The sequence below is a fragment of the Balaenoptera acutorostrata genome, chromosome 9 (genome assembly GCF_949987535.1).
Source record: "Balaenoptera acutorostrata chromosome 9, mBalAcu1.1, whole genome shotgun sequence".
Classification (NCBI taxonomy): domain Eukaryota; kingdom Metazoa; phylum Chordata; class Mammalia; order Artiodactyla; family Balaenopteridae; genus Balaenoptera; species Balaenoptera acutorostrata.
The window spans coordinates 53419761-53440435 of record NC_080072.1 but is presented as its reverse complement, the minus strand read 5'-3'; the positions used below and the strand labels follow the sequence as shown (position 1 = coordinate 53440435).

The 20675-nt window shown below is 38.2% G+C and overlaps 1 protein-coding gene across 2 annotated transcripts in view; it reads left to right on the top strand.

Moving 5' to 3' along the window:
* The window catches only part of RAB6A (RAB6A, member RAS oncogene family), a 79104-nt gene extending 61148 nt beyond the window's left edge, over positions 1-17956 (top strand). For both annotated transcript variants that reach the window (XM_057553201.1, XM_057553199.1), the window contains exons 7-8: positions 14797-14863; positions 15869-17956. In XM_057553201.1, coding sequence (XP_057409184.1) covers positions 14797-14863; positions 15869-15933 — 132 coding nt within the window. In that variant the 3' untranslated portion in view covers positions 15934-17956. The remainder of the gene's footprint in view (positions 1-14796; positions 14864-15868) is intronic.
* Positions 17957-20675: the final 2719 nt, after the last annotated feature.

Sequence of the window (20675 nt, the reverse complement as noted above, 5' to 3'; positions counted from 1 at the left end):
TTCTTTGTTTTCTGCTTGTCCCGCTTTCATTTTTGTTTTAATCAGATATTTTTATATTGTGTTTTAATTCCTCTTTTGATCTTTAGCTAAATTTTTTCATAACCTTTTTAGTGGATGCTTAGGGGTTAAACTAGAGTTAATATTATACCATTTCATGTGAAATTATGCACACTGTACTTCGTGTTATTGTCACTTTTTATATTTACATATATTATAAACCTCCATAATAAACATTTTAATTTTTCCTTTAAACAGTAATTAAGAGAAGAAAAAAGATAATCTTTTCTATTATCCATATATTTACCATTTCCAGTGCTCTTCATTCCTAATTATAGATCTGAGTTTCACCTGGTATTTTTCTTTAGCCAAAATAACTTTCTTTACTGTTTCTTATAGGGGTATCCTGGTGATAAATTCTCTCTGCTTTCACATATTCCAAAAGGCCATTTGAAGAATAATTTTGAAGAACGTTTTGCTAGTTTTTGAATTTGAGGTTGATAGATTTTTTTCTTCCGATACTTTAAAGATGCCTTTCGATTGTCTTCTGGCTTCCATTGATTCTAATGAGAAGGGAACTCTAATTTATATCATTCTCTGTTTGTAATGTGTTGTGGTTTTTTGGTTTTTTGTGTTTTTTAAAAAATAAATTTATTTATTTATTTATTTTTGGCTGCATTGGGTCTTCGTTGCTGAGCATGGGCTTTCTCTAGTTGTGACAAGCGGGGGCTACTCTTCGTTGTGGTGCGCGGGCATCTCATCGTGGTGGCTTCTATTGTTGCAGAGCACAGGCTCTAGGCTCACAGGCTTCAGTAGCTGTGGCACGCAGGCTCAGTAGTTGTGGGTCGCGGGCTTTAAAGCACAGGCTCAGTAGTTGTGGCACACGGGCTTAGTTGCTCTGCAGCATGTGCGATCTTCCTGGACCAGGGCTCAAACCCATGTCCCCTGCATTGACAGGCAGATTCTTAACTACTGCGCCACCAGGGAAGTCCCTGTGTTGTTTTAAAGTATTTTTTTCTGCTCCATTTTCTTCTTTTCTCTCCTGGAATACCAGTGGCACATCTGTTAGATGGCTTGATGTTACCCACACCCCCTGGTCACTGAGGCTTTTGCTCATTGTTTTTGATATTTTTTCCCTCTCTTTTTTTTTTTTTCAGATTAGGTATTATTACTGATGTGTCTTCAAGTTCACTGATCCTTTTTCTGCCATATTTAAACTGTTAAGTCCATCCAGTAAATTTATTATTTCAGATATTGTAATTCAGTCCTAGATTCTTTTCATTTATTTCTTAAAACTTCCATTTCTCTGTCAGAATTCCCCATCTGTTCAATCATTATGGTCATTGTTACCTTCGAGTTCTTGAACATATTTATAGTAATTGCTTTGAAATTCTTGTCTGCTAATTCCAACATCTGGGTCAATTCAGAGTCTATTTCTATTGGCTATTTACTTTTTCTCTTGCCTCTAGGTTAGATTTTTCTGTGTTTTTTTTTTTTTTTTTATGTGTCTAGTAATTTTGGGCTGTATGGTTGGCATTGTGTATGCGTAGAGACTCTGGTTTCTGTTATTTCTCTCTGCTAAATTCTGGGTTGTATTATGGCAGGTTGTTATATTGCTGGCTGATCACCATGAACTTGTGGAGTCTTGATGTTATGCATTGTTTGGGTGGATCTGTAGAAAGCCTGAGATGTTTATCAAGCTTTTCTATCTTGGTGGGATTGAAACTCTAAACTGTATCCCTGGAGCAGGCAGTAGCTGAAATCTCTGCTCATTTCTTTCAGCCTTCTGGCTGTTGCTTTCAGATGGGCTCCTTGGAATCTCTCCTACATATGTACCATTAAAGAGTTAACTGAGGATTTGCAGGAATTTTATGTGTAGATTTTAGGGCTCCTACTGTTGGCTCCCTCCTTTTTGTTATTTTCTTCCTTAATACAGCCACTCTGGTAGTCAGTTGACACCTCAAACCTGTAAAACTCTAGTTTTCTGCTTGAGTTCTAACCACCCCATATTGTACAAACTAGGATTGGCTCTTGGGAAAACCTGTATAAAGGTGACCCTCACCCAGTGGGTGTGGGTTCCCTTCTAGTATGAATTCCTCCTAGTTTGTATCTGCTTTTTGTTACTCTTGAGAGCCTTCAAATAGTTGTCCACAGTTAGTAAATGCTATCTGCAAGAGTGTTAGTCCTATATAAGCTACTCTGCTGTTACCAAAACTGGAGTCTGTATTGAAATTATGGGGTAAAAATTAAAATATCTGATAAATGAAATAACTGAGACTATTTAGCATGTACATACTTGGTTTTATTTAATATAGAAGACCAGTTTGTTCCAGAATTCCATACAGAATTCCTGAATTCTGTATGTTATTGCTTATCTAAGGTTAATATAAGTAGGTTTTTGAATTAAATTATTTGGTCAGTGAGTAACACATCAACAGAAGTGATTATGAAGAAATAATCTCAGATTCCTTCTGAGTTTTTGTTGTAGGTCAGTCATAATTCAGAAATGGTGCTGGTATTCAAAAATTTACCAGGTAAATTTTACAGTCCAGTCACACTCTTGGAAAACACTGAGAGTCACAGTCTTACGAGCTGTTAAGTAAGCATTGTGTATGTTTGTTCAGCCATGTGTTTGCAAAATGCAGTTACTTTTGATGATTGTGCATTGTACTTATTTTATTTGACAAAATCATGCCTGTTCACCAAGAGGTACACAGAAGTCTTTCTGTATATAAGACATGTATATCAGTACTGAAGGTACCATCTAGTTGTACTTTACATGTACAGAGATGTCTTTTTAATTTTCTGCTAATTGGATTCCTCCTCCCCACTCCCTCATGTACTAGATTATAATATGTATAATAAAAGCTTAAAATGGGCTTTCTCTTTGCTCTTTTTCCTTTTTAAACAATTCTAGGAGAGATTTCACTAATGCATCATTGAAAGTCTAACCGTGGTTCAAGTAATTGGGCCTTAATGCCTCAGAACTTTGGCTTAAAATAAAACAAATTTATTCCTACCCAATATGGCTACTTTTTCTTCTTATTTAAAGATGTTCTTTGCTTAAAACCTTTTGCTCTTTAGTCTGGTTTAAGCATTTAACCCTAAAATCTTGTTTCTGTCTTAAAGAATATTTTGTAGTTTTTTTTTTTTTAAAGGATTTTCTTATTTATTTATTTATTTATTTATTTATTTTTGGCTGTGTTGGGTCTTCGGTTCGTGCGAGGGCTTTCTCCAGTTGCGGCAAGCGGGGGCCACTCTTCATCGCGGTGCGGGGGCCTTTCTCTATCGCGGCCCCTCCCGTCGCGGGGCACAGGCTCCAGACGCGCAGGCTCAGCAATTGTGGCTCACGGGCCCAGCTGCTCCGTGGCATGTGGGATCTTCCCAGACCAGGGCTCGAACCCGTGTCCCCTGCATTAGCAGGCAGACTCTCAACCACTGCGCCACCAGGGAAGCCCCTATTTTGTAGTTTTTAAATAAAAACTATCAGGGTTAGAACTAGAATATATAATAATAATCTAACATGATCACTTGTAGTATATAGGATATTTAAATATTGATTTTTATCCTTTCAATATTTCATAAAAAGACAGCCTAAGAAAAATTTACCCTTTATTTTTCTAAATGTGTTTTTTTTTTTTTTTGATTGATTGACTGATTGATTGCTATGTTGGTTCTTCGTTTCTGTGCGAGGGCTTTCTCTAGTTGTGGCAAGCGGGGGCCACTCTTCATCGCGGTGCACGGGCCTCTCACTATCGTGGCCTCTCTTGTTGCGGAGCACAGGCTCCAGACGCGCAGGCTCAGTAGTTGTGGCTCACGGGCCTAGTTGCTCCGCGGCATGTGGGATCCTCCCAGACCAGGGCTCGAACCCGTGTCCCCTGCATTAGCAGGCAGATTCTCAACCACTGTGCCACCAGGGAAGCCCTAAATGTGTTTTTAAAAAAGCAATAATATTGCTTTATTTATGAAAGTTGTCTGGTGTTTAAATTGCTGAAGGAAGTGGTCATGATAAGGTGATTATTTAAGGTTCCACCTCATTTTGCATCTGAGAATTAGTACATTCTTTTAGTGAAGTATTTAGTGTGTGGGTGTCACCCTTCTTATTTTATTCTCTAATTTTACAGTACTGGAAAATAGAATAGGAACTGAAACGCTCCTTGATCTTTAACTTCTAGAATCATCCGTGCTTATCAGAAGAAAAAGATTCGTTTGAAAGAGAAGGGAGGACTTTGTGAGAAATTAATGGTAGCTGATGGGCATCAGCACTAACAAGTCAGTGAAAACTTGTGTACCATTCACAGTGGAGTCGTGTGTGTATGTGCACGCGCGTGAATGAAAATTATTTTATACCTGCTGAGAAAACGTTTATTTTAAGCATTGGTAGGGATGGTGTCTTTCCTACACCACTGAATCCCATGTCAACCACAGTTCTTGGTTCATAGCAGGTCTTAATCTTATACTTTATCACACACCTTACTCCACCCGTATCAAGTGCCTACAATATGTAAGACCACTGTAGGTTCTTTGGAGAGCATAAAGTTATATAAAATATGGTTCTTGACTTCAAAAAAAACTTATAGTTGAAGAGAAGAATTACATTCTCATGAAAACTATGCAGTGAAAGGTAGGTAGTACATGATAAATGCATAGCAGATGCTACAAGATAGTAAGATCCACGGTAATTATTGAGATGTAAAATGAATGCTGGCACAAGGAGGTATATTTGTTGCAGAAATGAATAAGATCATATGCAGTTAGGATGATCAAGGAAGGGTTTGTTTAAAAATGCCGCAAAAGGGACTTCCCTGGTGGCGCAGTGGATAAGACTCTGTGCTCCCAATGCAGGAGGCCTGGGTTCGATCCCTGGTCAGGGAACTAGATCCCACATGCGTGCCGCAAGTAAGAGTTCACATGCCTCAAGTAAGGAGCCCGCGTGCCACAAATAAGGAACCTGCAAGCCACAAATAAGGAGCTGACCAGCCATACTAAGGAGCCCGCCTGCCACAACTAAGACCCCATGCAACCAAATAAATATTTAAAAATAATAATAATAAAGATTATGTATTTTAAAAAAAGCCACAAAAAGCTAAACCCTTGAGGTGTATATTTGATTTGTATAGATAAGATGATACTCTAAGGAAGAAGAGAAATTAACATATAATACAAGACTACCTGCTATGCATTGTATAAATATTATGTTATAAATATTAACTTTAATACATTTCTTTGTTGTCTTTCTACCAGGCACTTTACATACAACATGTAATGTTTATCCATACCCCTAATTTATCCTTTTGTGCTTTATATCCCTAACACAGTAGGACTTTAATATCACTAAATGTCAGGAAGCCATGGTGAACATGAACTGGTTGAATGAGAAATTATTATATTGACCACGCTCTTTTTTTATTTTATTTTTTAAAGATTTATTATTTATTTATTTATTTATTTATTTATGGCTGCATCGGGTCTTAGTTGCAGCACGCGGGATCTTTCGTTGTGGCACGCAGGCTTCTGTCTAGTTGTGGCATGCAGGTTTTCTCTTTCCAGTTGTGGCGCGCAGGCTCCAAGGTGCGTGAGCTCTGTAGTTTGCGTCACGCAGGCTCTAGCTGAGGCACGTGCGCTCAGTAGTTGTGGCATGTGGGCTTTAGTTGCCCCGCGTTATATGGGATCTTAGTTTCCTGACCGGGGATCGAACCCACTTCCCCTGCATTGTAAGGCAGATTTGTTTTCCACTGGACCACCAGGGAAGTCCCTGACCATGCTCTTATTAAGTCAATTCACTCATCAGATATTTGTTGATCGCCTCCTACATGCCTAGTTCTGTTACGTTATAGGCAGTGGATATACAATAGTGAGCAAAATATCCTAAGTCCATACCATTATGAAGTTTACATTCTAGTATAGAAAGTTAGGCCATAAATGAAAATATAATACTTCATGAGGTTATAAGTGCTGTGGAGAAAAGCAGAAGTCAGGTCAGGGAGATAAAGAGTACTGGTGAAAGGGTTAAGATATTGATGTTTTGTAAAAGGTAATCAGGAAAAGCCTTTCTGATAAGGTGATATTTGAACAGAGATCTAAAGGAATTGAGGAAGTAAGTTGTTTATGTATCTAGGGAAGAACATTCCAAGCATCAAGTGCAACAGCAAGTTCAAAGGTACTTGGCATGTTTAAGGAATAGTAAGGCTGGTTCAGTTAGAGTGGAATGAGGGAGGGGGGCAAGTGTTAGGAAATAAGCTTACAGAGGGATAGTTCTAGGGGACAGAGGTCTAAGTCCATGTAGGCTGTAGCAAGGATTTAGGCTCTAGGCTTTTATTCTGAGTAAGATAGGAAGCTGTTGGAAGGTTTTAATCAGAGATTTGACATGTTCTGATTTAGGATTTAAAAGAAATCACTGGCTGCTCTGTGAAAAATAGACTGTAAAAGGGGAAGGGTGGGGCTTCCCTGGTGGCGCAGTGGTTGAGAGTCTGCCTGCCAATGCAGGGGACACGGGTTCGAGCCCTGGTCTGGGAGGATCCCACATGCCACGGAGCAACTGGGCCCGTGAGCCACAACTACTGAGCCTGCGCATCTGGAGCCTGTGCTCCGCAACAAGAGAGGCCACGACAGTGAAAGGTCCGCGCACCACGATGAAGAGTGGCCCCCGCTTGCCGCAACTAGAGAAAAGCCCTCGCACAGAAATGAAGACCCAACACAGCCATAAATAAATAAATAAATAAAAATTAAACTTTAAAAAAAAAAAAAAAAAGGGGAAGGGTGGAAAGCAAAAAGATCCATTAAGAGCTGATTGCCAAAAAAAAAAGAAAAAACCGGTAATAAAATAACCTTTCATTTAAGAAATGCTAGGCTACCAAAATTAAAATAGAGATCTAGCAAAAAATCAAAGATAACAAATACTGAGCACTCATCACATGAGAATTGTAGTGGTGTATAAAACATTCCCTGCCCTTACAGTACAAAAATTACTTTCATAATGGAAAATTTTCTGTACGTTGATGGAACTGATTAACTTAGCTTACTCTTTGAAGAATGGAATATCCTCTTGCTTATAAAGTACTTAGTTAATCTTATAATAAAGGTAAGAACTGGTAGCAACAATGATTTTACTTTGAAATCTTCATTTTACCCCTTTAAATTAAATACCTAAAATCATAGCCCAAAATATTCAACTTGAAAGTTTCTATGGAGAGCCAATATTCAGCTTGTCATCATCCCCAGAGCTAATTCCTGTAGCTGTCACTGCAACTTAAACATGCCTATTTCTCCCTAGAAATTACAAGTAAAATACCATACACCTGGAGGTCAGAGTGGAATTGACACCATTTTTCCAGGAAAAGAAAATATTCTGGTAAGCATCCTGAGAAGGACGCCCCAGAATGCCTATAGGAAGTGGATATTCAGTTAATACAAGTGAGAGGATTTTTAAAAAAACATTACCAACTGTACTGGCCCCATAGTTAGTCCTCTGTCATTTCTAATATAGCAGAAGCCTCTTTTAGCATATCATTGGCATTTAAAATATGGATTTTCCTTTAATGATTATTTAAAACAAACCCCTAGAGTTGTTTCCTTCCTGTCTTACATATATTTATGTAAGGATAGAACTTGGCTTTTGTAAAGCATTTTCTTGGTCTATTTTGGGATGTCCTAAGTTTAGTATAAGTTAGTGACATTGATTCTTTTTTTGGGTTGGCCAAAAGTGCCTTTGGTTTTTAAGTAAAAATAAAAGACACATTTTTCATTTTCACCAAGAACTTTATTGAACAAAGTATTCACCGTTTGGTTCCACTACCTTCTGCCATTTTTCAGGCAACTTCATAATTCTGTTTTCCCAAAACTTTTTATCTTTTTGAGCAAAGAACTGTTCCCGGTGCCTTTTACAGTCTTCCAGGGATTTTTTTTCCATTAAGAGAATTTTGGAAAGACCAAAATAAATGGAAATCTGAAGGTGCAATGTCTGGTAAATATGGCGGATGAATCAGAACTTCCCAGCCAAGCTGTAAGAGTTTTTGCCTGGTCATTAAAGAAACATGTGGTCTTGCATTATCCTGATGGAAGATTATGCGTTTTCTGTTGACTAATTCTGGACACTTTTTGTCGAGTGCTGCTTTCAGTTGGTCTCGTTGGGAGCAATACTCGTTGGAATTAATCGTTTGGTTTTCCGGAAGGAGCTCATAATAGAGGACTCCCAATCCCACCATGTACACAACGTCACCTTCTTTGGATGAAGACTAGCCTTTGGTGTGGTTGGTGGTGGTTTATTTCACTTGCCCCACGATCTCTTCCCTTCCACATTATTGTACAGTATCCACTTTTCATCGCCCGTCACAATTTGTTTTAAAAACGGAATGTTTTCATTACATTTCAATAGAGAATTGCATGCAGAAATACGGTCAAGAAGATTTTTTTTGCTTAACTTATGTGTAATCCAAACATCAAAGCGGTGAACATAACCAAGCTGGTGCAGATGATTTTCAGTGCTTTAATTGGATATTTTCAGTGTGTCGGCTCTCTCCTGCATGGTGTAACATTGATTGTTCTCAATTAATGTCTCGATTTGATCGCTATCAACTTCAACTGGTCTACCCAACCATGGAGCATCGTCCAGGGAGAAATCTCCATCACGAAACTTCGCAAACCACTTTTGACATGTTTGATCAGTCACAGCACCTTCTCCATACACTGCACAAACCTTTTTTTGCGTTTCAGTTGCGTTTTTACCTTTCTTGAAATAATAAAGCATAATATGCCAAAAATATTGCTCTTTTTCTTCCATCTTCAATGTTAAAATGGCTACACAAAAACTCACCAATTTTGATAAGTCTTTTTTTAAACGCACGCTGATATGACAGCTGTCATATACAATCTAACAAAATTATTTCGAATGAAGTTAAAGACAACTGAGCGCTACCAGAGCCATCTTACGGAAGAAAACGAACGAACCTTTGGCCGACCCAGTAATTTAATTGAAATATTTTTAGGGAGCACCAAATTTTTCAGATACATTGATTAAATTTTTATGTCTGTGATTTGTATATAATAATAGTGTTTCACAAAGCAAATTCCTCTTCCCAAGATTGTTAGCTGTTTCTTCACACAACCCTTTCCACAGTGCTTTCCATATAGAAAGAACTTCCATTTATACTAGGCAACATAAGGTAATAGGAAAAATATGAACTTTAGAATCTCGGCTCTGCTATTCATTTGGTGGATGGCAAATACTCTCTTTAGCCTTAGATTTCTATAAAATGGGGATATTAATACCTTCCTTACAAGTTATTGCAAGGATTATGATGAGAAAATATGTAAAGTTAAGCACTCATTATTACCTTTTTTTTTTTGCCTACTTGATTTGATTGATTACTTCACACTCCTTACAGATTATTGTTACAGCATTGGCCTTACAGCACCCTCAGAGCACATTAGAATCATCTGGAGATTTTGGGGGTTTTTGTTGTTGTTTTTGGCCACGCCGCAGGTCTTGAGGGATCTTAGTTCCCCAACCAGGGGTCAAACCTGTGCCCCCTGCAGTGGAAGTGTGGAATCTTATCCACTGGACCACCAGGGAAGTCCCTCATCTGGAGAATTTTAAATGAAATGTACTAAGGGCCTAGCCCCACCCAAACTAGTAGAATCTGTCTTTGGGGGTGGGACCCAAGCATCTGGTGTTTTGCTTGTTGTTAAGTTTCCTAGGTAATTCCGATGCACTATAGGTGTTGAGAACTAGTGGTCTTGAAGGAAGGACTTCACACATAACCTTTCAAGAAAGCTTTCCTGAAGTATTTAGTTCTAATTATTCTCAAAGGTAAAAATAAAAGAGTGGGGGGACCTATGGGGTCATGTTAACCTATTTACTCCTCTGTGTCTAATATATTTAATTTTGTAGATAATGGAGGCTTGTTGCTTTGTTTGAGTGTATAGTTCTCTGGGGAATTCCCTGGCGGCCCAGTGGTTAGGACTCTGCACTTCCACTGCAGGAGGCACGGGTTAGATTCCTGGTTGGGGAACTAAGATCCCACAAGCTGCACAGTGCGGCCAACAAAAAAAAGTGTGTATTTCTCAGATCTACCAGTTAATGTTCTGGTCCCTCTTTTTTTTTTTTTAATTAATGTATGTATTTATTTTATTTTTTGGCTGCATTGGGTCTTTGTTGCTGCATGCAGGCTTTCTCTAGTTGTGGTGAGCAGGGCTACTCTTCTTGTGGTGCGCGGGCTTCTCATTGCAGTGGCTTCTCTTGTTGCAGAGCACGGGCTCTAGGCGCATGGGCTTCAGTAGTTGTGGCACACGTGCTCAGTAGGTTTTTTTTGGCTCACGGGCTCTAGAGCGCAGGCTCAGTAGTTGTATTGCACGGGCTTAGTTGCTCTTCGGCATGTGGGATCTTCCCCGACCAGGTATCGAACCCGTGTGCTCTGAACTGGCAGGTGGATTCTTAACCACTGCGCCAACAGGGAAGTCCCTGTTCTGGTCCCTCTTAATTGTCATTTCCCCCCATTATATTTGCTTGTGTTAATTGAATCTTTGTTTTTAAAAAATCCTTTTTCATATTTGATTGGAGAGATTCAGTGGCATTTGTTTTTCCATCTAGTTGAAGTTTATCAGCGTTTTCCTTCACTGTCACTCTGCATATAAATTTAAAATTCCTTTTATAATTCCTTTTTCTACAAGAAACTGAGTACATTGATTTCTTTTGTTTTCTGGGGTCAGGAGGAGTCAATGGGCATAAGTATTGCTAATTTTTCTTTTACTTGATTTTAAAAAAAAACAGGCTTTCTCAAATCTGTGATCATCTACTAAATAGTACTATGGATAGTCATGCCTAAAGAATTATCTGAGGGACTTCCCTAGCAGTCCAGTGGTTAAGACTCCATGCTTCCAATGTAGGGGGCGAGGTTTGATCCCTTGTTGGAGAACTATCCCATATACTGTGCAGCGTGGCCAAAAAAAAATTAAGAATTATCTGAGAATTCAGATGGAAGTGAACTCAAAAAAGCCAGTGGATAAAGGCACTAATCAACTATTTGTACTGCACTGCGTGCTTTCTGATGTGTTTTCACACGCATTAGCCATTCTTACAACTAACATTTTAAAGAATATCTACTGCATGTCAGGTACTAGGATAACAAAGATGAAATATGAGCCTTGTCCTCCAGTGGTTAAAGTCTAGAGGGAAAGACTGGGAGGTAAATAGACCATTATAATCAGTGTAATAAAAGCTCTGAAAGAAGAAATGCAGGGGACTTCCTTGGTGGTGCAGTGGTTAAGAATCCGCCTGCCAGTGCAGGGGACATTGGTTCGAGCCCTGGTCTGGGAAGATCCCACATGCCACAGAGCAACAAAGCCCGTGTGCCACAACTACTGAGCCTGTGCTCTAGAGCCTGTGAGCCACAACTACTGAGCCCACGTGCCACAACTGCTGAAACCCCCGCACCTGGAGCCCGTGCTCCGCTACAAGAGAAGCCACCGTGATGAGAAGCCCGTGCACCGCAACGAAGAGTAGCCCCTGCTCGCCGCAACTAGAGAAAGCCTGCGCGCAGCAACGAAGACCCAATGCAGCCATAAATAAATAAATAAACAAACAAATTAATAAATATATTTAAAAAAGAAGAAGAAATGCAGGGTGCTCTTGGAATATATAGAAGTGTTTAATTAGATTGGAAGATGATGGGATTGAAGGAATCTGGGAATGGGTTAGGGAGGTTTTTTCTCAGAGTTATCAGGGAATGGATCCTGAAGGATCTATCAGCTAGACAGATTGAGCTGGGAGCAGGGGAGGATATTCCTATGTTATATTATGAGAATAGGTAGATGGGTGTAACTCTAACAATACCCTCCCTGAAAGACCTCATTAGTTATGTACTTTTCACTAACTAGAACTTACTTTAATTTTTTAAAAAGCCTCAAAACTTGTAAACCTTGTTCCATTTTCACAGAAGGTAAACAGACCTTCCCTATGCCTCCAACATGAAAAAAAAATTTCAATTTCTAAGCTAGCCCATAATAAAATATTCTTAGAAGCCAAAAAGATTATGTATCTTGAACAGGTAGGCAGTTTAATAAATATTTCATGTCTGAGCAAGCTATGAGATCTTGGGGAAGATTTCTGGATTTTCCTAAGTAAGAACATTTCATTTCTGCTTTAATATTTTCAGATGATCTCTCCCAACCCCCCCCCACATTTTTCCTGTCAGTTTTACAGTTTCTTAAAGCAGGATTTTGTGCCTATTGGTGCTTTGCTGTAGTCCTAGAATTCTTGCAGAATTTCAAAACATTCTGTTCCCTTAGCCCACAGGACCATGGGTTATTGTGACTGATACTCAGTTCTGATAGGAAGAGAGCTATTGTATATGAAAGACTTTCTATGTAGAAGATCAGCCCTAAGCAGTTTACATAATGATTTCCCTTAATTTTCACAATAGTCAGTTAAGTGTACTATTATCTTAAGCCCATTTTACAGATGAGAAAATTGGAAAACAGAAAGATGACCTCTCACATAAGTGGCCTACCCAGAATGTAAACACTTCACCTTTTAGGTTTTAGCCATCTCACCTTAATATCTTTTGCTTTCAATATGTGATGTGTATGTCTTTGTAGTCATAGTAATACACTGGAATTATTGAAAGAAGTCTTTATGCACACTGCTTTTTTTAGTGCCTTCCTTTGCCAGATGAAGTCCATATTCTTTGCAGGTCTGTCTTTAGTCTGGCTTTCAATATATATATATAGCTTCATTCTAATCCTTTTAAATATTGTGTGCTCCAGTTGGTCTGGACTACCTAACCATTCTTGAAAATCATTGCGGCAAAAACTGAATATCACCATTATAGAACGGATTTCTGGGATACAAGATTTGTTTAGTGCCACATTGTCAGCTGCTAGATTATTCCAGTAGTCACTATACTCATTGCTGGTTTGCAGTACTAAATAGATGGTTGTTTTCAGTTGATGTTGGAGGGGAAACACATTTTTTTTTCAGGCTTTCTTATGTCTATAAAATATGTGTTTCCTTCATACTCTATATTCTTTATCTCTGGATGAAAAGTGATTTTTAATGGGTGTTAGACTTTTCCTGATGCATAAAATTTTGAGCTGACAAAGTTAACATTCTGCTTTTAATTCATTATCTAATACTATTATATAAAAACTTCAAAAGGATTAGAATTATTGTCCAACTTGGCATGCATTAATTAATTACAAACACTTGCTAGTTTTGAAAGGGCATAATATTCTTCCTAAAGTTATCTAATGCACTGTATTAACCTATTTCTGAGTTCATTTTGCTTTTGTAAATTTTAAGTTACTTTTGTTCATAAAATTAACAGCTTTCACAGACATTAATTATTGCAGCATTTATTCTTGTATCTAGATCTAGAGTGCTGATCTGTATTTGAAACTGAGTATTCATATATTAATCCAAATGGACCCACCTTTATACAATTAATGTTACATTGATTTGATTGATGGTAATTTACACAACCACATGATCTTTGATCATGCACAGTTTCTGATGTTCAAGTAAGCATTCTGCAATTTTAAGTCTAATAGCTGATTTTGGTTGAATATTGAGGCTAATGCCTAACTTTGGCACATCTCTAAATGCTACTAAACGTTACAGAACCAAGACAATTATACTTTTATTCAGGTCTTCCTTAATCCTACCACATCATACTTATTGCCTACAGATAAAGATTTGCTCCTTTTCTATACTTCTTTCCCTAGACAGATTACTTATAGTTCCATTCTTTCATCTTTGGCCTTCTTTCTGTTTCTTCTCATTTTAATTCAGCAACATTTACGGAGTGCTTAAACTCTGAGTGCTTTGTATGGTATGTTTTTGAACCATGTGAAATCTTTAAAACTACCTTTAAATCCCAACTCAAATGTCATTGCCTGAGGATTTTTCTCGGCCTCTTGAGTAGGGCCTTCTTACGTCTGTATTGTCATATCATTTTCTACTTCCTTAGTTCATAGCACTCATTGCATTGTAACACAAGGAATGGTTTGAGTCTATCTCCTTTGCCAAACTGTGAGCTCCTTGAATCTAAAAAGTACATCTTGTTCATTTCTGTGTCCCTAGAGAACTTTAGACAGTGCCTCAAGTAAGCAGGCACTTAGTATAAGGTTGTTAACATCATATGTGCATTTTAATTTATAGGAATTTTACACTGCATGCCTAACAAAAAGAAATGATTGAAATAATCTGCAGTTTTACCTGCCATTCTTCTCAGTAAGTGGGTAGCTAGGTTTGGACATGAAGTAGAGTATGACTCTGTTGTTCCTTCAGTCAGTTTCTGTTCCCACATGCCTCTCAAAGTGAACATCTCACCAGGATTGAGTGTGGTATGGTGGTTTCTAACAGTGATTTCCTAAGGAGTTATCAAGGGCAGTTTTGACTAGACTGACTTTCTCCATATGTACACTAACTTTAGAACCTAACTCATTATAAAAGATAGGAATGCCACTATACAGTTTAAATGAACATTCTGTCCTTACTCTGAGTTCCTGTAGTAGTTTGTTTTTATGACTCAAATGATATTTTTGCTGCTTAGTTCTTAGCTGTTTGTTCATGTCTAATCTCACCCGTTGGAAAGCAAGGATCCTCTTTGTATTTGACATGCTGGTTTTCACATGATATTCATTTTTAGAATAAATAGACATTTTAATGTGCTTTCATTGTGCTAAGGTCTAAGGAATAACCCAGAAACCATATCCTTTAACTCAACCATCCAGTGGTCATCCCTTTACTTGATACCTTTTGCTAAATTTTCCCTCCCAATTATCACATCTCTTTTTCCACAGCTCTTCCGACGTGTTGCAGCAGCTCTGCCTGGAATGGAAAGCACACAGGACAGAAGCAGAGAAGACAGTATCCTTTTTGTTTCATCAGGAAATTTTATTACTACAAGTCTTTAGAGCCCCACTTGGTTGGCTTAGGAATATTATGCCATTGCCTTTTACAGCCAAGAATTGATGGTTTAGGAGCAAAAAGTTTTTCTATAACAAATGAGATCTGGGTATCCAGTTGCATTCTTTGCAGCCTGCTGCTCACTACGATTAATCAGTGAGAGGGCTTGTGTTTGTTTGCTTGCCTGATTTTTAATGAGCAGGAAACTCTTAACATCCCACCCTCCTGCTTCTTAATTTTGACATCCCTTGGCTCTGGGCTTTTTCCCCACAATATATATCATATTTCCTTCCCCTGCTTTTTCTATCAGTTGAACTGTCTACTTGGCATAGGCAGGAGATAACTAAGTTTGGAGCTTTATCGTGACCTCTGCTTTCAGAAATGGGACAGAATGAAGCACATGTAATATTAGTTATTTAAAAGAACTTTGATATTTTCCTTGTTTGTCTCATATTTACCTTCTAGTGTTTTTCCATATGCAGACAGTTTTATTAAGCCATAGAATTCATAGCACTTTGTATTCAGCTCTTCCCACTTCTGAATGTTTTATGTTTTCTAAGCCTTTACTTTAGCAGCATAATATGTTCTATAGAGTTGAAGCCCCATTATTTATTAAATTCTCTCCCTGTTGTGGAACTCTCTTATAGGCTATTTTCAGATTTTTATTATAGATAATTTTTTAAGGAACATCATCTTTATGTGATTTCTTACTCCTGTAGAATAATTTCCTTAGGATAGATTTCCATGAGTAGGAATTAACCTTATTCTGAACCTTGCTGCATATAGGAGATATAAGCAAGTTTATTCCATATGAGCACCTTATATGGTGAGCCAGCTATATAGAAAATAGTGGCTGAGTAGTCTCTGAAGCCAAATAGGAATGGAAGGGGTCTTAGCAGAATTGTCGATGTTCAGCAGAATTGGAATTGTACTTTCCCATTTATAGTTCCTTAGCTTTTGTTTCAGTGATTGACATAAAACTGGAAAAGCCTCAGGAGCAACCAGTCAGCGAAGGAGGCTGTTCCTGCTAATCCCCTATGGCACCTTCAACTTTCCTCCAGAAGCTCACTGCTTTGGCCCCCTTACTCTTTCATTGACTGCAGTGTGAATATTGGCTTGACCCTTTTCCCTTCAGTAATAACGTATTGCAATTCAGCATTGCTGCCTGTCTCTTGGAGATGATCTATTAGCTTCACAAGCACAAAAAAGTCAGTGTCTTCATTATTTATATTTTACAAAAAGCCAAACAATTCAAGCATATTCCAGTGATAACTTTAAAAATTAGATACATTTTCTTAACATTTTTTTTTCCTTTTTAATGTTATGAGAATGTACTTCAAAGTGATGGAAATCTCAACAGTATGTGGCTTGGTTAAGGAGCAGTTGTTCACAGCAGCACTTACCTACCTACTTGATCTCTCCCTGCTTTACTTGCTTGTTCTTTACCCCATTTCCTATTCCAAACCTCCCTCCATCAAAACAAACAAAAGGGGGTAAAGCAGTAGTCAGACCAAGCCCATTGGAATTATCCTTCAGTTTTAGCAATACCACTTGCTCTCAAGATAACCAAAATTTTTCTTAAGCACTGACATAAATTACTTAGACCTTAATTGAGGTCAAAACTCAACTGTCATGGTAGGCAGTGCTGGAATAAGGAAAAGGTTCTGGTGCGTCTTCAGAATAAGTCCTAATGAACATACTGAGTACTTACAAGTAAATGAACATAAAATATATTTCTGACCAAAACAAATGATTCTTTCACATGTTAGACTCCGGGAGAGAAAAGTAAAAGTGCTTCAGAACAGGTTTTAAATATTTAATTCTTCTAAGAGCTGTTTCTCCCAAGATTTTAAATTCGTCAAAATCGAGTTCTTCTGTTTGTTTAAAAAACAAAACTAAACTTTTTTAGGCAATAGATTTCTCTTGAGTTTTCTTTTTCTTTCTTCCTTTCTTTCTTTCCTTCTTTCTTCCTTCCTTTCTTCCTTCCTTCCTTTGTTTCTTTTCTTTGAAATGCTATGCAGGCAAGGCACTGTAGAAATCAAATTCCTTTAAGAAGAACCAGTGGAAGAATTTAAATTTGGCACTTTGATCGAAACTACTGTAACCAGTAGAAACAATGATATCTAAAGCTTACCAACTAAAGAATCCTCAACAGAATAGCAAATACTTTGCCCAGGACAATTGAGGTCAAATTGAAAATGGAAACAGTTTTCTTATAAGCCCTAGAGGCAGATCTGAAAAAGCATACATAGAAGAGGGAAAGGAGAGAATGAAAATAAAACTTAATATGCAGATTTATGCCTTATTTTTCAGCATTTTTTTATGTTGGTTCTCTCAATCTGGTTTTGCTTTTTATTAGATCTGTATAGTTTGCTTAATTAACTAGTGATTTAATTTTATATTTAAGCTACAATTAATCTTTTTTCTTTGGTGATATTTATTTCTTTGCCTTTTTTAAAACTACTTTCAATTTTTAGATGTTTTATTCAGTCATTTAGAGCTTCATAACAATGGCAATATGTATTTCCCTTAAAACACTGCAAACAAATATACTAGGAGTGCACCATTTTAATCTTTACTAGTTATTGTGAGATTGCTGTGTAAGTTAATAAATACATTTGTAAATACATTGTTTGCAAGAAGAAAATTTCTGAGTTACAGCTCAGGAAAAGCCTGCTGAATTTATGTTGTAAGCATTACTTAACACAGTATAAGGATGAAAAGACAACAGAAATATCTTCATAGTTCCTCATCCCCTCATTGCAACAAAACCCTTAACTGGGAGAACCTTATTCCTTCCCCTCTCTTTCCTCTTCCTCCTCCACTTCCCACTTACTGTCACCTTATAATATTCAGAGAGCACTTGGATCATGGGTCTGAATAGAGAAATGCTTTCAAATAATCATTAGCCCACATACCCCAGTAACTTGTACTCAAAGACGGGATGGAGTTGTAAAGTGCTTTTATAATACAATATTATTGTTAAAGGCAAGGGTTGACTCTTTTGTTTTATTTTGACATGGCATGTCCTGAAATAAATATCAATTCAATATGGCGATGGGTCATATTCTTTATTTGGAAGAAGTTGTGATTTCTGACATGGGGGTTATTGTGTTCCTACACTGTAGCATTTGATTCTTTTTAATGTATCTTTAAGGCAGTAACCAGTTAGTGCTGCTTTTAATATTGGTCTTTTTATTTAGCTGGGGGTTCTTCAACCGAAGCAGTGAAGTGTGTTCATAGTGCACTTTTTTTTTTTTTTTTTTTTTTTTTATTTATTTATTTATGGCTGTGTTGGATCCTCGCTTCCGTGCGAGGGCTTCCTCCATTTTGCGGCAAGCGGGGGCCACTCCCCATCACGGCGCGCGGGCCTCCCACCATCGCGGCCTCCCGCGTCGCGGAGCACAGGCTCCAGACGCGCAGTCCCAGCAACCGTGGCTCACGGGCCCAGCCGCTCCGCGGCACGCGGGATCCCCCCAGACCAGGGCTCGAACCCGCGTCCCCTGCACTGGCAGGCAGACTCCCAACCACTGCGCCACCAGGGAAGCCCCACTTTTTTTTTTAATAAACACAGTTTTGCTGCCCAAAAAATGTATAAATAAACACAAAAGAAAACACTTATTGACTTGGTTTCCCATTCCTGCCAAAGTGATGAATTACCATGTGCTACTTCCTCCCTAGGACTATAAAGGGAATGTGGAATCCAGAAAAATAGCAAAACAACAACAAAACTGCGAAACCCCTGGGGAGTCACAAGACTCTTTTCAACTGTTGAGGGTGAGGGAAAGTGGCTGTAACTTGAAAGATAGGGCCACTGGTGGAGGCAATAATAGGATGTGTTAAGAAAAGCAGTTTAAGTTCTGCTTATGCTTCCTCACTCCTAACTTCACCTTTGCCTTTGGACAGGGGTGGCAAACTGCCCTCGCACCAAATCCAGCCTCCTACCAGTTCTTAAATTAAGTTTTGTTAGACCTCAGCCATACTTTCTCACTGCAAAGATGGAGTTGAGTAGTATAAACAGGCCTTAGGGTAAACCACAGCTGTCCGCCGTACTATAGAAATGGAGGCCACAGCCCAGACTACAGGCTCAGGTATCCACAGCGGTAACGTCAGGGCAGTATAAAATCCCTGAGAGGGAATTTCCTGGTGGCTTAGTGATTAGGATTCCGTGCTTTCACTGCCGTTGCCCCAAATTCAATCCCTGGTTGGGGAACTGAGATTCTGCAAGCCGCACAGCGCAGAAAAAATATAAAAAATCCCTGAGAAGTGAGGAGTTGATGAAACTAGGTGGGGAATAACCTGCCTGCCTTAGGCCTTTCACTCACTCTTTACCCTTTCAAAACATCAGTTAGTGGACTGTGATCTAGGGAGAATGCCTCCTGCAAGAGCTGCTTCTTCCTAAACTGGGTTTAAAGGTAAGGCCCTGAAATAAAGTTTGGTTTGGTGAGATGATACTGAATGGGAACAATACATGTGGTCTTGTGGTACCTAGAACTCTGTCCCAAGGTTTGTCCTTTCCCTATCTTAAAACTTCACATTCTGGTCTTTGACCCTTGCCCAGTATACTATCCCAGAGTTATAACCCATACCCCAGGAGAATTTGGACTCATAAGTCAGAGTAGTTGGATACCTGAAAACTGCCTCAAAAGAAAAAGTGAATACCATTTGAAGCAGAAGTACTTGAAAAGACAACCAGTAATTTAAAGATGGCATGATAAATATTAAAGAGGTAAGATACTACCAGTATGGAACAAGAATCATAAAATAATCAAATATAACTATTAAGTGAAAAATATAATAGTTGAAATAAAAAACAGGTAAGTAGTAGACTGAATTCTATTCATTGAATTAGAGCATTCAATTAAACTCTTTTCATTAGAAAGCAAAGAAATAGAAAAATAAAGATTAGGAGGAGAATAGTATATATAGCAACATTCAGAAATTCCAGGGAGATGAAAATCAGGAAAATTAAAGTACTGAAAACAAAGAATTTTGAAGATAGTATTTGTGACAGGCATCTGTGTATCTTCTGAATGCAGTTTCTGAAATGGTATCTGCCTCCTGGTACTCAAATGTTTGCATTATCCTTTCCCCTTCAATATAGGCTGCACCTGGTGACTTGCATCTAAGGAATAGGACAGCAAAAGTTACATTACTTTGAAGGTTAGATTATGAAAGACTGTGGCTTTTGTCTTGTTCACACAGTCTGACTCCTCATTTGCTTTTATGCAGCAATCTGCCACATTTGAGCTGCCTGTAGAGAGGCCCAGCAGCAAAGAGCTGAGGGCAGCCTCCAGCCAATGAGGAACTGAGGTTCTTCTTAATAAGACAGCCTGCAAAGAACTGAACAAAAAACAAGCCACAGACAAAATATTTGTAGATTGCATGCTTGATAAAGGACAAGTATTCAGAATATATGAAGAACTCTCATAACTTGATAGAAAAGACATGGAAAATGCTTGACATCATTAGTCATTATAGAAATGCAAATTAAAACCACAATGAAATACTACTACATATGTATCAGAAAGGCTAAAATTTAAAAGATTGGCCATACCAAGTGTAGGTGAAGATGAGGAGCAACTTGGAATTCTCATACACAGCTACATGAGATTTTGGAAAAACAGTTTGGAAGTTTCTTTAAAAGTTAAATATACATTTATATATAGTAGCCATTCCACACCTAAGTATTTACCCACAAGAAATGAAAGCATGTGTCTATACAAAGACTTGCACACAAATGTTCATAGCAGTTTTACTTGTATTAGCCAAG